Source organism: Protopterus annectens, chromosome 1.part0 (genome assembly GCF_019279795.1).
Source record: "Protopterus annectens isolate FY-2018-M chromosome 1.part0, PAN1.0, whole genome shotgun sequence".
NCBI lineage: Eukaryota > Metazoa > Chordata > Ceratodontiformes > Protopteridae > Protopterus > Protopterus annectens.
Window position 1 is genome coordinate 1,739,533,852 of NC_056725.1, and position 13,445 is coordinate 1,739,547,296.

Genomic DNA, 13,445 nt, shown 5'->3' on the forward strand with positions numbered 1-13,445 from the left:
TCTTTATTCCAGTGTCTCTTTCTTTTACTAGACCAAAGTGGAATTCTGAATTTCTCAACTTTCTTCTGTGTTTTTCAAGTGATTGTGATAATCTGCCAGCTAGAATATAATATGTCATGATTTTTCAAGTGGACTATCTTTGTTTTACATTTTTGTTTTATGTAATTCGAATTCTGTTCTATAACCAAAAAAAAAAAAAAAAATTGGGGGTATTTGGTTTCTTACTTTTGTATCTGTCACAGCTTTGCTGGTACACCAGAAGGCCAGAATGGAGAGGTTGCATCGAGAGCTTGAGAACCAGAAAAAGAAGCTTGATAAATTAAAATCTGAAGTTAATGAAATGGAAAATGATCTCACTCGACGCCGTCTAAAAAGATCAAACTCTGCTTCACAAATACCTTCAGTAAGCTGAATTCTTAACTGGTTTGATTCTTTGTGTATTCTTTTTTCGGAACATTGTGCTTTGTTAAAATTCTGTGCTAGACTTACTGAATTTGTATTCAGTTTTAATGTGAAGACTAACACAAAAAATAAATGTAAGGTAGTTGATCTTGGTCTGAGCTTATGTTATGTATTTTTAAATTTAGTGTTTACGTATTTACAGAAAATGTGACAGTACTTTGGAATTTCCTGTGAGTAATAATATTTCCTCACACCAAGACTTTGAGAACTGTGTGAAACTTTACTATACAAATGCCACCATTTTGTCTTAAGATGGCAGCAGGGCACATGCATCAGTCAGCAGATGACTATTTTTTTTAACCACTGTCCTTTGTGTGCCCCAGTTTAACGTCTGTAGTTGGTTCTTGTAGCTTTTGGATGCACAAATTAGTAACTGTTGAGACAGGGAGGTGCATAGCTAAGGTAGAATTTTGTATGCAGGTATGAGCTAGGCCTCACACATGTCTTCTTGTCATGTTTTAACTGTGCGGCTGATTGCACTCTTCACCTAAACTATGTGAAGTGTGTAACAGTGCTTGATTTTTTTTTTTATAGACAGTTTGAAAAATGTTAAATCTGTTTTGAGACTAGAATGCGGACAGTTAATATTGTTTCAGATGTTATCTTCGTAATCATTCTATGTCGCCCAACCTACAAGTAAAGATGTGGTATCCAGGTCCAAGGAAGTTGTAGTTCCACCTGACTCGGCCTTTGCCAGACCCATCATTGAATACAGTGCCCCCTTTGCAATGGATCTGTCCAGGCATATGTAACAGTTGGTATGCCCACAGAGGTTTCTCACCAAGAAAATCCAGGGTAACGCATTGTCCTACACAGACTGCCTTAAAGTCCCATCTCTGTACTCGATGTCCTCTAGGTTACTTAGAGGTGGTCTATGCCTGGCATGTTAGGTATCCTCCGATCCAGCCCTGGTTGATCTTTTGCACATCTGCAAAATGAATGGTACCAGAAACACTAGATCCAAGGATTTAAACTTTGGTTACAGCATAAATAGAACATACTGGTGAGACAGCTGTGTCTCAAAGGATCCCCACACTGTGGAATATGCTTCCCATATATGTGAAGCAAAGTCCACCCCTAACCCTTTTCATATGTAACTTTGACCATTGGATGGAAGTCAAAAATTCACCTCCCAGTGTACCCATCAAGTTTCTGATGGAGAATATTTATACAGTTGGCATCTGTCTAATAAACATACCCCTCCACCCCAAACCTTTAGTAACCTCCTAACTAGCATACCTCTCTAAATAGACAACCATGTTACTTGGGGACACAATTGGGTTGGGTTGTGCAACTAGTTTTATAAAGGCCCTGGTGATTATTAGCCTGGAATATACCTATGAACCCATGATTGTGTGTATATATCTTGGGCAACTTGCCAGTCATAGCTAGTTTTGGAAAACTGGATTAGATGAATGCATTATTTTGTTCATTTTCCTTTTGTGATGTGGCATTCTTCCTTGAATTGAGTGTTTTTTTCTTTAGAGTTGAAGAAACTAATTTCCAATGACCATATTAAAAGATTTTATTCAAGAGTTACTAGCAATTTCATCCTAAAATAAACTTTGACAGCAATTAACCCAAACTTGTTTAAATAAAACTGATTAATCACATTTTCTCATCCATGAACCCTCAGATATGTTAATGCACTCCCTGTAAATAGCCACAACACATCACTGAATCAAAAATAAGCTCTCTCTCTCTCTCTATATATATATATATATATATATATATATATATTTACCAAAATGCTCATTTTTAGTAAGTGACTGCTTAAAAAAAACCTTATTTTCAGTTCTTGTAAAAACTCAACCATTTAAAGTGCGCAGATTGTTAGCTTCCCATAAAAATATGACAGAAGGATAACTCCTTTTTGCTTAAAACCAGAATAGCATAACACCTACTATGTCTTAGTCCTCTTAAAAAAAAAAAAAAAAAAAAAAAACTGAAGCTTGAACAGTATTGTTTGTATACGGCATTATACTCAGCCTTTGTCTTAATTGTATATAAATGCTTTTTTAAGCTTTGCAGCAAAATCCTAGTTATGTTGCTCACACACAGAGAAACAAGTGTAAAAGGCTCCATAGACTTGCAGACTAAAATCATTCATAGTGCCAGTCACAACCATAAGTCTTTCCAGGTAGTAAGGGTATTGTGCCTTATTCCTTTTTTTTTTTTTTTGCTTGATGTTGCAGCTTATTTTAACGTGCTCTTCATGTTGTCTCCCCCCACAAAGCAAAAGGCAGAAAGTGCACGTATAAAAACCAAAACATCCAGCACAGTGACATGCCATCAGAGAAGCCAAATGAAGGGTGCCACACGCTGAATAAAATACATTTCTCAAATGCATAGACTGTGGTTGAGTGCTTTCATCCAAAAAAAAAAACTTGTGTATAAGGACTCCATCAGAACAGAAGAGTCATATGCACATAGATATACCCTCATTAATTGAATAATTAATAAATTGCAATTAAAATGTGAAACATGATACATAAGCAAAGCATTTCATCCAAGAAAATAAATTCAAAACATTTACCTTGAATACGTAGCGATTAATCAACAGAAATTAATGATTTCAAATGTAAATGCTAAAGTTTAGCTCCCCTAAGTTTCAAAATGGGTAAAATGAGACTTGTTCATTTTAAACCTGTTTCACTGTAGCCTGCAATCTCGGTTACCAGAGAAATTCTTTATATTTGTCTAGTCTCCCGTGACCTCACCCGCAGATCTTGTTCCCAATCTTAAAACATTTAAAGTGGGGACAAATAGTGGAGTGTTAAAATAATGCATTCACATGCTATAATTGCAGCAATTCCCAATGTTCTGTTGCAGCCATTAGATATGGGATGTGTCCTGCTAAAGGGTACAGTATGTCCAGCCAGTCTGCAAAGCTTCAGATACCTTCCTCAGTTGCTGAACATCTACCCTTAGCATGAGATGACATGCTAGTGTAAGAGGGATGTACAGATGCATATAGTCAGAACATTCATGCAGCTAATTCATGTATGCAGACTTTCATAAGTTTTGCATCAAATATTTCCATGTGGTCAGCTTCAGTACTTTGTATTCAGGAAGATAAGTACCCCATTGGTAGTACCCTTTCTTTATCTTAAGAGTTTTCGTACAAATTTCTCTCATCGCAAAAGGAAAGTAGTTGTGAAAGCCAAATGCCATATGAGGATTTCAGCTATAGCTGTGTTTGCTTAGGGACTGTCAACATTGTCATGTTCAGTTTGTATGTCATTCACCCCAAAATCATTAGAAGTAGATTAAACTTAGTATTTTCCTTGGCAGCAGATGTTTTCAGGACTTTGGGACTGGATATATGTCATTGTTTTCCAGTGTGGTGGACTTTCCACCACAGATAAAGTAATAATTGTACAGAGGTGAGTGATAACCATTAAACACTCACTTCTCTTGTCGGCTTCTCCTGGGTTTTTTAATATGACCCATTTAGAGGCTGCTGTGGCCCAGGACTCGTGTGCAACCGATCAGATTGTTCATCCAGCTACGTCAGCCGAAAAGGTACAGCAGGGGATTAATTTGTGAGGTTGAAATAATGTTTTCTCCAGGTTCTCATGAGAGAAGATGTCGAAGGCTCACTCATGGAGGTCAAACCTTTGGTTTTAACCCCAAAGACTACTGTATGTCTGGATACTCTTTAACGTACACAGATAACCCAGTGGCATTTTTCACCCTTCTGTCCCTTCTTGTCAGGCTCATGGGCTATTTGGCTATTTAACCATTTGCCTGTTTCTGCAACATCTGCTCCTATTAAAATAAAGAGTTCCTTCCTTTCTGAAGAGGAGGAATACCTGGATTCAAACAGTGAAAGACTTTTCATTATGCTTCCCAGATTCCTTCTTGATGCGAGTCTGAGGCTGAGAACATGCTATCCTCTGACTCCCGTAATGAAGAAATTTTCTTTGCTGACACGATCAGAAATGACATTTTTTTTTTTTTCAAATGGGAGGGGTAAAGAGGTTTCACTTCCTAATAGGAACAACCCTAAGCCTGTAGCTCTACCCCTAGTCCTGGGACCTTTGCAGAATGCCTTCTCTGCTGCTTCTATATTACCATGTTCTGTGCCGCCATCATCTAAAAAAGCCTTGCAGGTTTTATGCCATTCCTAGTTTGCACAAGTACCTCTGTTAAAAAAAAAAAAAAAAAAAAAAAAAAAAAAACTCTGCTGAAACTGCTGTCATATCAGTGAATGCTGACAAAGCTGCTTGAACTTTTCCATCTTCCATCCCAGCCACAATTGATAAAAACAGAGCTGTTAAGTGTGGCAGAAGTTATACACTACATCTTGCACTTTAGAGACTTTACTTGCCAAAGTCACATTTCCAAAGCCCTACTATCTATTTTGAGTAACTTGATAGTAGGGCTTTGGAAATGGACCCATTACATTTTTTTTCTGTCTTAAGGTCCCAAATTTCAAAGGAGCTATCCTTAGTCAGTACCCCCCCCCCCCTTTTTTTTTGTAAGTCCTTCAGGTCTAGACAGCAGAAAATTGGGAAAGAACATTTCAAAAATAAATGGCAAGGTGATGTTAAAAAAAATGTAATGGGTCCAGTGGCCCACCTACCAAAGGAAAAAGTTCTAACTGTTCTTGCCCCCCCCACATACACACACACACACCTGTCTCTGAAAATTGTTGTGAACCTTTCTGTATACTTTCCTGCTTGGCAGTCAGTAAACACAGGCACTTAAGCTTTCAGTATCCTAGAGTGCAGATACAAACTCCAGTGAGCATTCTCATTCCATTAGGGATCCCTCGCTCTCCAAAAGGCCAGCTTCATTTCTTACCTCTAATTATTAGAGTTGCTACATTATTTGGTCATAGAGCCAATCCATTCTGGACAGTGGGGACAAAACGTTTCCTGCTTCTCATAAAAGAAGGAACTTGGTAGTCCATTCTAGATCTGTCCAGGCTAAACATTTTTCTTCTCACCCCAAAATTTCAAATGATGACACTTCAGACTCCTTCCTTTGTTTTTTTTTTCTATCAAGCATTTTTGATTTATACCTAAAAAGATGTGTATTTGTACATCCCCATTTACAAAAAGCACAAATACGTTTTTTGTTTAGTATTACATTATCGGTTTACTGCTTTCACCTGTGCCGGATGATTGCCTGATAACCTGAGCCAGTCAAGATGCTCTAGCAACCTTGCATTTTTATTACAAATCTTTTCAGCAGTCTGGGTTTCACTCTAAATCTAAAAGCAATCCCTAGTTCTAACCTGAGTTAGTTGTTTAGGATGCCAACTAGACACCTCCCTGATGGCAGTATTTCTTCATCCAGAAAAAAATGCAAACTTATTAGCAGTTTCTCAGTCTTTTTTAACGGACTGTTTCTGCTGCGAGAGAGCATCAGAATTTTAGGTTTCGTGGTCTCCCCTATCTGGAGTCCGCATGCAAGACTGAAAAAGATCCAGTGTTCTTTCAAATCAGTTTGGGCCTAATACTCTCGACCTCTATTCACAATTCCATTTCCCAGCTTTGTAATTAAAGAACTTTTTTGATAGGCCTGTCAAATTTTTCTGCAGCCCAGAAGTCCCTTTCTGTCCTAACCCCTGACTGGCCAAAGATACCTCGGACTTTGCTTAAGGTACAATTTCACAGGGAGTCAAAAGTGCAGGGAGTCTTGGAACCAGTGCATACAGACAAACCTGAAAGAAATGACAAATGCATTGGACGCTCTGAATCAGGGTTGTTCTCGGAGGATTTTTTTGCTGGTAACACAACACTACTGTCCTATGATACACAAATGGGAAAGAACAATGTCCTGCTCCTTTTGAAGTCTGGCCATGATAGCCTCAAACATAGCACTTTAGCACAACTTGTTTTTGCAGGCAACTAAACTTATTTTTGCAGGCAACTAACAATCTGTCAAAGTGGAACATAGTAACACTCTAAGCAAACTAGAATGGACCCTCATAAGTGGATGTTACACCTGGGTTTTTCTGCAAATAGTCACTCATTAAGGACTCCCCCAACTAGATCTGTTTACCTCCTTTATGAACAGAAAGCTGAAGTAGCTCTGTTTCATGGCACCTTGCAAAGGGGCTTAGAAGATGGTCATTATTCTTAGTTCCTGGATGGAAGTGATTCCTTATGCCTCCCTCACTTTTCCTGTAATTTCCAAAGTCGTTCAAAAGGTCAGGAAGGAATTACCAGTAATGTTAACTGGCAATTCTGTTTTGGCCCAGGCAACACTAGGTGTTTGTGATGTCAGTCTCGCCTTTATTCTCACTTGTGGTTTATATCCAATATATTGCATCCATCTCAGCCTTTTTCAAAAGCTCAAGGCCTTCAGCAAAGCTCCTGGGCATTCTACCTTGCCCATAGTGCAGTTCCCTAAACCCTCAGATCTCATTTGTTGCTCAGCGAGAAAGGTTCTTCCAGGAAGCTCTGGGCTAAGTGAAGTTTATATATTCTTTCTAATTTCTACTTGTTTTTTTTCCTCTTATTAGTTTAGGAATTTCCTTACCCTTTAGAGGACATTTTTTCTGGCCGTTCAGTGTTCCTTCTTTAAGCTTTCCCCTTCTAACGTCTGTTTAAATTAGAGGATGTTTGGTTACACTTTGTGAGTGTTCCCTCTCCTTTTCCAACATTAGTTTTCATTGGAGAACGTTCTTTAACTCTATTAAAAAAATAGTTTTTCCTTAATCCTTTAACGTCCGAGGGCATTCCTGTGTTTGCACATTGTTTTTCTCTCATCTTCTGTAGCTTAAATTTTATTGGCTAAAATTTGTATTTTGTAATGCGTCTCAAAAACAGGATTGGAAGCCCTTTGGGTTTAAGAAATGCGAACTGTGTGGAAAAAAGATGCCTCTAAGTGATGTACACAGTGTGTGCCTGTGTGTGTGTGTGTGTTGCTTGGGGCCTTTACATCTACAGGAATTGTGTTCCATTTGCCATGGCTTTATCCAAAGGGCTCTTATGGAGCGTAAAAATAAATGTGTATTAAAAGGTTACTTAAAACTCTATTTTCTGAAGCCATTTCTCCAGAGTCCTCTAAATCATTGAATAAGTCAGATGAAACTCAAAAGCGACCTTCCTCAACTCCAAAATCATCCTCTGAATCAAAACAGACAGCACCTAAATTGACGGCTCCTATAGATTCTTCTGAGCAGCTAGTAGCTTCCTGATCCGAGAGGTCTTCGGATAAACCTAAACTTTCTGCTTTGACGTCTTCGGCTCCCACTGAGTTTGGACTCCGGCTTTGGCCGAATTATTACTGGATCCAAGCCCAAAGGCATTGAATCTGACAGTTCCCTTCCATCGGTGCCTAGTCCTCCTCCGATCCATCCCCTGGTTTCGGAGCCAGAAGATTCGGATGTCCGCCTGGTGCCCGTCTGAGATCCCAGGCCCAAAGGTTCCTCAGATATGATGTCTGCCCTGAGCGGAAGATCTCAAGTAGCCGACAATCCCCAATCAGACCCAAAGAGAAGGTTTGGATCTCACTGGATCTATGCCTGCTCCACTCCAACTACCTTTTTGTCAGATCCAAGGATTTCTTCAGTTCAGGGACAGGGTGCCTTTCAGGGTATGAGGATGGTAATGACTACATCCCAGTTTCAGACAGTCTCTCCAGGATCTTCCTTCCACTTCTGGGCTGGTGACTTTGCCTGCTCATGTATCCCTTCCACAGGACCGCAGAGACCCCTGGCCTCAGGACATCCAGCAAGGGACACCCCCGTCTTCTGTAACTTCCCCAGATTACACCAATGAGGAAGTCCCTCAGAAGAGGACTTGTAAGAGGAAGCATCTGGACTCCCCAGAAGAGTCGGGTCACATCTGATACCAACCTCGATGGTGCAGAAAGGGTCCCCTCGGTTGCCTCCTGAAGATGTCTCCGTTGTATACATCCTGGAAATGTTAAAACAGAGGTGTCACAATCCACAACCCCTTCAGCTGAGGAATCTGTATATTTGAAGACTTTCGGGTCTCGTCCTTTCACCTCTTGGGTGACCCCTCCTTTCAATAAGCTTATTGACGTAATTTTTTGCAGACTTGGGAGACCCCAGATTCTATAGAATCTTCTCCTAGAAGGCCGGATAAATATATTACTGCTCCTTTGGACAAGCCTTTCCTAACAAAAGTATAGCAGTTGATGCCATGGTCATGGCAGCGGCCAATAAAAAGCAGCTGTCTGAGATCAATTCCACTGTCTATTCATCAAATAAGATTCTAGGACTATGGTTAGATACGGGAAGCATGTCTCTTCATCACCAACCTTCGCTTTATGGTCACTGAATTACTTCACTCATTTTACTAGACTACAGCGGGATCTAATAAAGGAGTTGTCAGACTCACTCCAAGGAGTTGTAGCTGATGTGGTTGCAGACAAGGTAACCTCTAAGCTTGCCACCCTAAATTTGGTTGTAAATTCTTCCAGTAGAGTCCTCTCGTATGTAGCAGATGGAACGAGTAGGGCAGCGGGTTCAGGCGTCTCACTTAAGCAGGCCTGGATGCGCCTTTGTGATTTCGCAGAGCCCTTCAATTCTTCCTTCATTACTACCCCTTTTGATGGCTTCTCTCAGTTTGGGCCCAAAGTTAGAGATGCTCACCAGTTGTGAACAGGAAGGCAAGACCTTTTTCTGTCATTGGAGTGCATTTTTCCACACCCACCAGACCCTTTCCCAAAGGTGAAAGAGGTAGTGGAAAGATGCGGTTCAAAAAGTCACAAAGGTCTTTCCAAGATGCACACTGTGAAAGTTCCCCTAGAGGCAGGGAGGGGGGAACAGTAATGGAAGATGCCACCCTCACAGCAGGGGAGGCTTGCAGAATCAGGGCTGCAGAGAATCTTTCTTTGGTAGGTCCTTTCAGCACTCCTGCAGGGGTGCCAGATTGTCTGCCCCAGGAGGCAGTTTAGGAACTTTTGTCTCTGCACCTTCATACCTGGCTAAAAGTAAACTGATGGTTGTAGAACATAATTTCCAGGGGTTACATCATTCCCTTTTCCTTCCCCCGTCCCAAAAACAAAGCAGTTTGAACAATTCCACCCAGTCAAAAGGAACAAGCAACCTTAGAAATTCAAAAGTTGCTAAGAAAGAATCATCCAAAAAGTCCATGCAGACCAGAGAGGATTTGGAACTTACTCAAGATTCTTTTTAGTTACAAATTAAACAGGGGACTGGAGACCCACTATGGATCTTCGCAATCTAAACAAATTGGTAAAAAAGAGCAAATTCCAAATGGTGCCACTGCAGTCAGTACTTCCTTTTTCTGGAAAAAAACAATTGAATGTGCTCTATAGACCTTCAGGATGTGTGCTACCATATACAGATAGAAAGGCAGTCCAGAAGGCACTTGCACTTCTGGCTAGGAGCCAGTCACTTCCAATTTCGAGCACTGCCCTTTGGTCTCGCTATATCCCCCAGAGTGTTCACCAAATGCATGGCAGTAGTTGCAGCTCACCTGAGATGTCAAAGATTCCAGGTGTTTCCGTATCTGGACGACTGGCTCATAAGCCACCCTGACTAGACATCTTTTGCTACAGGTCAAGGACTCCATGCTACAACTCTGTTCCTCTCTAGGATTACAATAAACTACGAAAAATCTGCTCCAGAGCCATGTCAGAACTTGAATTTCTTAGGAGCAAAAATAGACACAAGAAGGATGATAGTCTACTCTGTCTTGTGTAAGTTTTGCTACCTTCAGTATCGCTTATGAATGTTAATCGGAAAGAAACTAGCTTCTGCCAAACTAATTCAAGTACTGGACAAAATGGCCACCTCAACTGTCCTCATTCTCTTAGCTTGTCTTCACATGAGAATACTTCATTGGTTACTTTGGATGCAGTGGTCAATTTTAGAACTACCAATAACATACAAGGTCATGATAAATTCACGCAGAAAGAATCTTTATTGGTGGATTCACTGTCCTCTGGTATCTCAAGACGGCCACTTTATTCCGACCCAATCACATGCCACAGTGACCACGGACGCTTCCCAGACCGTGTGTGAGTGAGGGGCATTATCTAAGGAAGACAATTCAAGGCATCTGGCATCAACACGAGACCCATTTGCTCATAAATGTCCTGGAGATGAGGGCTATGCTTTGTGTTGCAAGCATTTCAAGACTCCCTCCCTCCCTCTGGGAATGATAGCATCCTTGTAGTCTGCTACATAAACAAGCAAGGGAGAACCAGATCACCTTTGTCAGGAAGCCCTAAGAGTCTGGCAATGGACTGCATCTTCCAGTCGCTTTCTGATAGCCACACACATCCTGAGGAGATCCAGTGTAATAGCAGACAAATTGAGCAGAGCTACACTATTGTCACACAAGTGGTCCCTCAATCAAAAAATTGCAGAAGAGATTTTCTGAAAATGGGGCCAGCCTTGCTGTAACCTTTTTGCTTCACCCAGCAATGCCAAATGGCCCTGATCCCCTTTCTGGGGAGTCCCCACGGGAAGCACTTGTTCACCATTGATCCCCGGGACTTCTTTATGCCTTTTTCACCAATTCCTCTAATCCACAAACTACTACAGAAAGCATGCCTGTTGAAGACGACAATAATCCTAATTGCTCCTTATTGGCCTCGACAAATCTGGCTTCCCTTCCTTCGGCCTCGTATTCCAGGCGAACCATGGATTCTGGACCCCATTCCAGATCTTCTTCCTCACCCATCAGGAATGGTTCATCCCAATCTAAACAACCTCAAACTGACAGCTTGGATGCTCCAGTTCCCCCTGATAGCCAGGTTTCCTTCCCTTTCCTCTCCAGTAAGATGCATTTTAATTTCTTCACATAAGTCATCCACACAAAAGCTGTACAAGGGAAAATGGAAGAAGTTTGTTTTATGGGCTAATTCTAATCAGATTGATCCCTTTACTGTAACCCTACATTTTATATTGGATTTCTTGGCTAAACTTTTCAATGAAGATGCTGCTGCAGCTACTATTGGAGTTCAGTTGGCAGCAATTTCAAACTTTCATGTAGGAGAAAATGGCTATGGAATCATGTCAGACAGGCTTTGTAAAGCTTTCTTGAAAGGAACTACACTTCTAAGGCCTCCGTACAAAGACCCATCTCCACCTTGGGATCTAAAATTGTGTTGTCACATATCTGTCCTCCCATAGAACCTTCTGCAATCTGTGACTTAAAAATTCTTTCTTGGAACACACTGTTTTTAGTGGCTATCACCTCAGCAAGGAGTGTTTTAGAATTACTAGCTTTATCTGTCAAATTGCCATACTTGATTTTTCATAGGGACATTTTCTTTATGCATCAACCCCTCCTTTCTGCCCAAGGTTTGTATCTGAAAATAACCTCAATCAAACTATTAAGTTACAGGTATTCTTCCCAATTTTTCACAATAAAGGAGAATGTTTGTTACATCTATTGGACGTTCATAGACAGTTTTTACCTACATAGAACTGCAGAATTCAGAACAGATCAGCTATTTTTCTTATTCCAACACTAAGAAAGGTTTACCAGTATTTAAGGTTCCTTATCCAAATGGCTCTCTGAATGCATTTCCTTTATTTACAATTCTAAGAACTGTCCCAGCAGCTGTCGCAGCTTATTCCACAAGAGCGATGGCTACTACTACAACTTTACAAGCATGGCTGTCTTTGGACAGCATCTGTGCTGCAGCCACATGGGCAAGCCCTCATACATTTATTAGTCATTACAAGGTCGATTTGGCCTCCAGGAGTTAGAGCATCCTTTGGTTCTATGGTCCTGAGGAATATTCTCCCATGAGCCACCCAAGAATCTGGTAGCTTGGGACACTGACCCACAAGTGAGTAAAAGCGAGATTGACATCACATAAGTTATGTACTTACCATAACATGTGTGTTGTCCATCTTTGCCTTTATTCTCACAACCCACTCACCTACCCCCTGCCTACACTGCTGGGAGACCAGGTAGTAGAAACTGGATGTCCTTTGGACTATGTAGCCTCAAAAAACACTTATTCTTACACTATAAATATTTTTACTTATAACCTTAATTCCAACCATGTTTTTCTCTTATGGGCAAAAGATCTGAGGGTTTAGGGAACTGCATTATGGGTAAGGTAGAATGCCTATGAGCTTTGCTGAAGGCCTCAAGCTTTTGAAAAATAGTGAGACTTATCTGATGGATCAGATCCGACCCACAAGTGAGAATAAAGACGGATGTAACTAAACTACCACTTTTGTGCTAGTTTCAACAATATGACAATCAAGTATAGGGCTAAATCCCTTCAACATAACCTCGAGTCAGGTAAACCACCTCACACAATGGCATCTGCTGGTTCTCTGGCCGTCGTCCCCAAAAAAAAGAACAAAGATAAATATCCAAAGGAGAGAGATGCCAAGGAGAGTAAAGACCTTTTTGTGTACAACTCCCCACCTCATTTAGAGATCACCGACACAAGGGGGCACTTTTGCATCCACCTAGTCTGACACCTGTTAGGCCTGTGTCTTCTGGCACAACCCCTCCAGAGACTGCTCTGACTTTGTCCCTGTCCTTGCATTCCAACACCAGACAGTCTGTTGGGTCCAAAGCCTCCAAGCAGGCTTCAGCTTCTGAAGCCAAGGTGCTGGTGGCCAAGGGTGAGGGCGGGGATCTCCTTGGTGATTGTTAGGGAAGAATTACCTGGGGACTATCGATGTTGCAGCACCCACTTGCAGCCTGAGACCTTGTCCACCACCAAACTCAGCACTCCAGAACCTAAGAGGCAGATAGATGTTAAGTTGTCAATCTCGCCTTCATTCTTGCTGGATGGGTTCGGAGCCGATCCTCGGCTCCGACTCGGCACTTGCTAAGCTCGAGAGTCACTTTTACTAGCTCGAGGCAGCCCCATATCCCATGATGCAAGGCGGTATATACCTAGATCTCGTTTGCCGCTTCGCTGATGAGGTAATCCTTTTACCATCTCCTGGTAAGTGTTTATTATTATACATTTAGTCACCCCATTCCTAAAATTTCTCTCTTTCAATAGTTTCCTATTATTAAGATACTTGTAAGGGTTTTTCTGACTAA

The 13,445-nt window shown here is 41.1% G+C and overlaps 1 protein-coding gene across 2 annotated transcripts in view; it reads left to right on the forward strand.

Moving 5' to 3' along the window:
- The first annotated feature begins 218 nt into the window (after positions 1-218).
- The window catches only part of LOC122799732 (TGF-beta-activated kinase 1 and MAP3K7-binding protein 2-like), a 368,141-nt gene continuing 354,914 nt past the window's right edge, over positions 219-13,445 (forward strand). The window contains exon 1 of one of the 2 annotated variants that reach the window (XM_044069000.1): positions 219-403. In XM_044069000.1, the coding sequence (XP_043924935.1) occupies positions 269-403 (135 nt within the window). In that variant the 5' untranslated portion in view covers positions 219-268. The remainder of the gene's footprint in view (positions 404-13,445) is intronic. The other variant, XM_044068991.1, reaches the window with a different exon arrangement.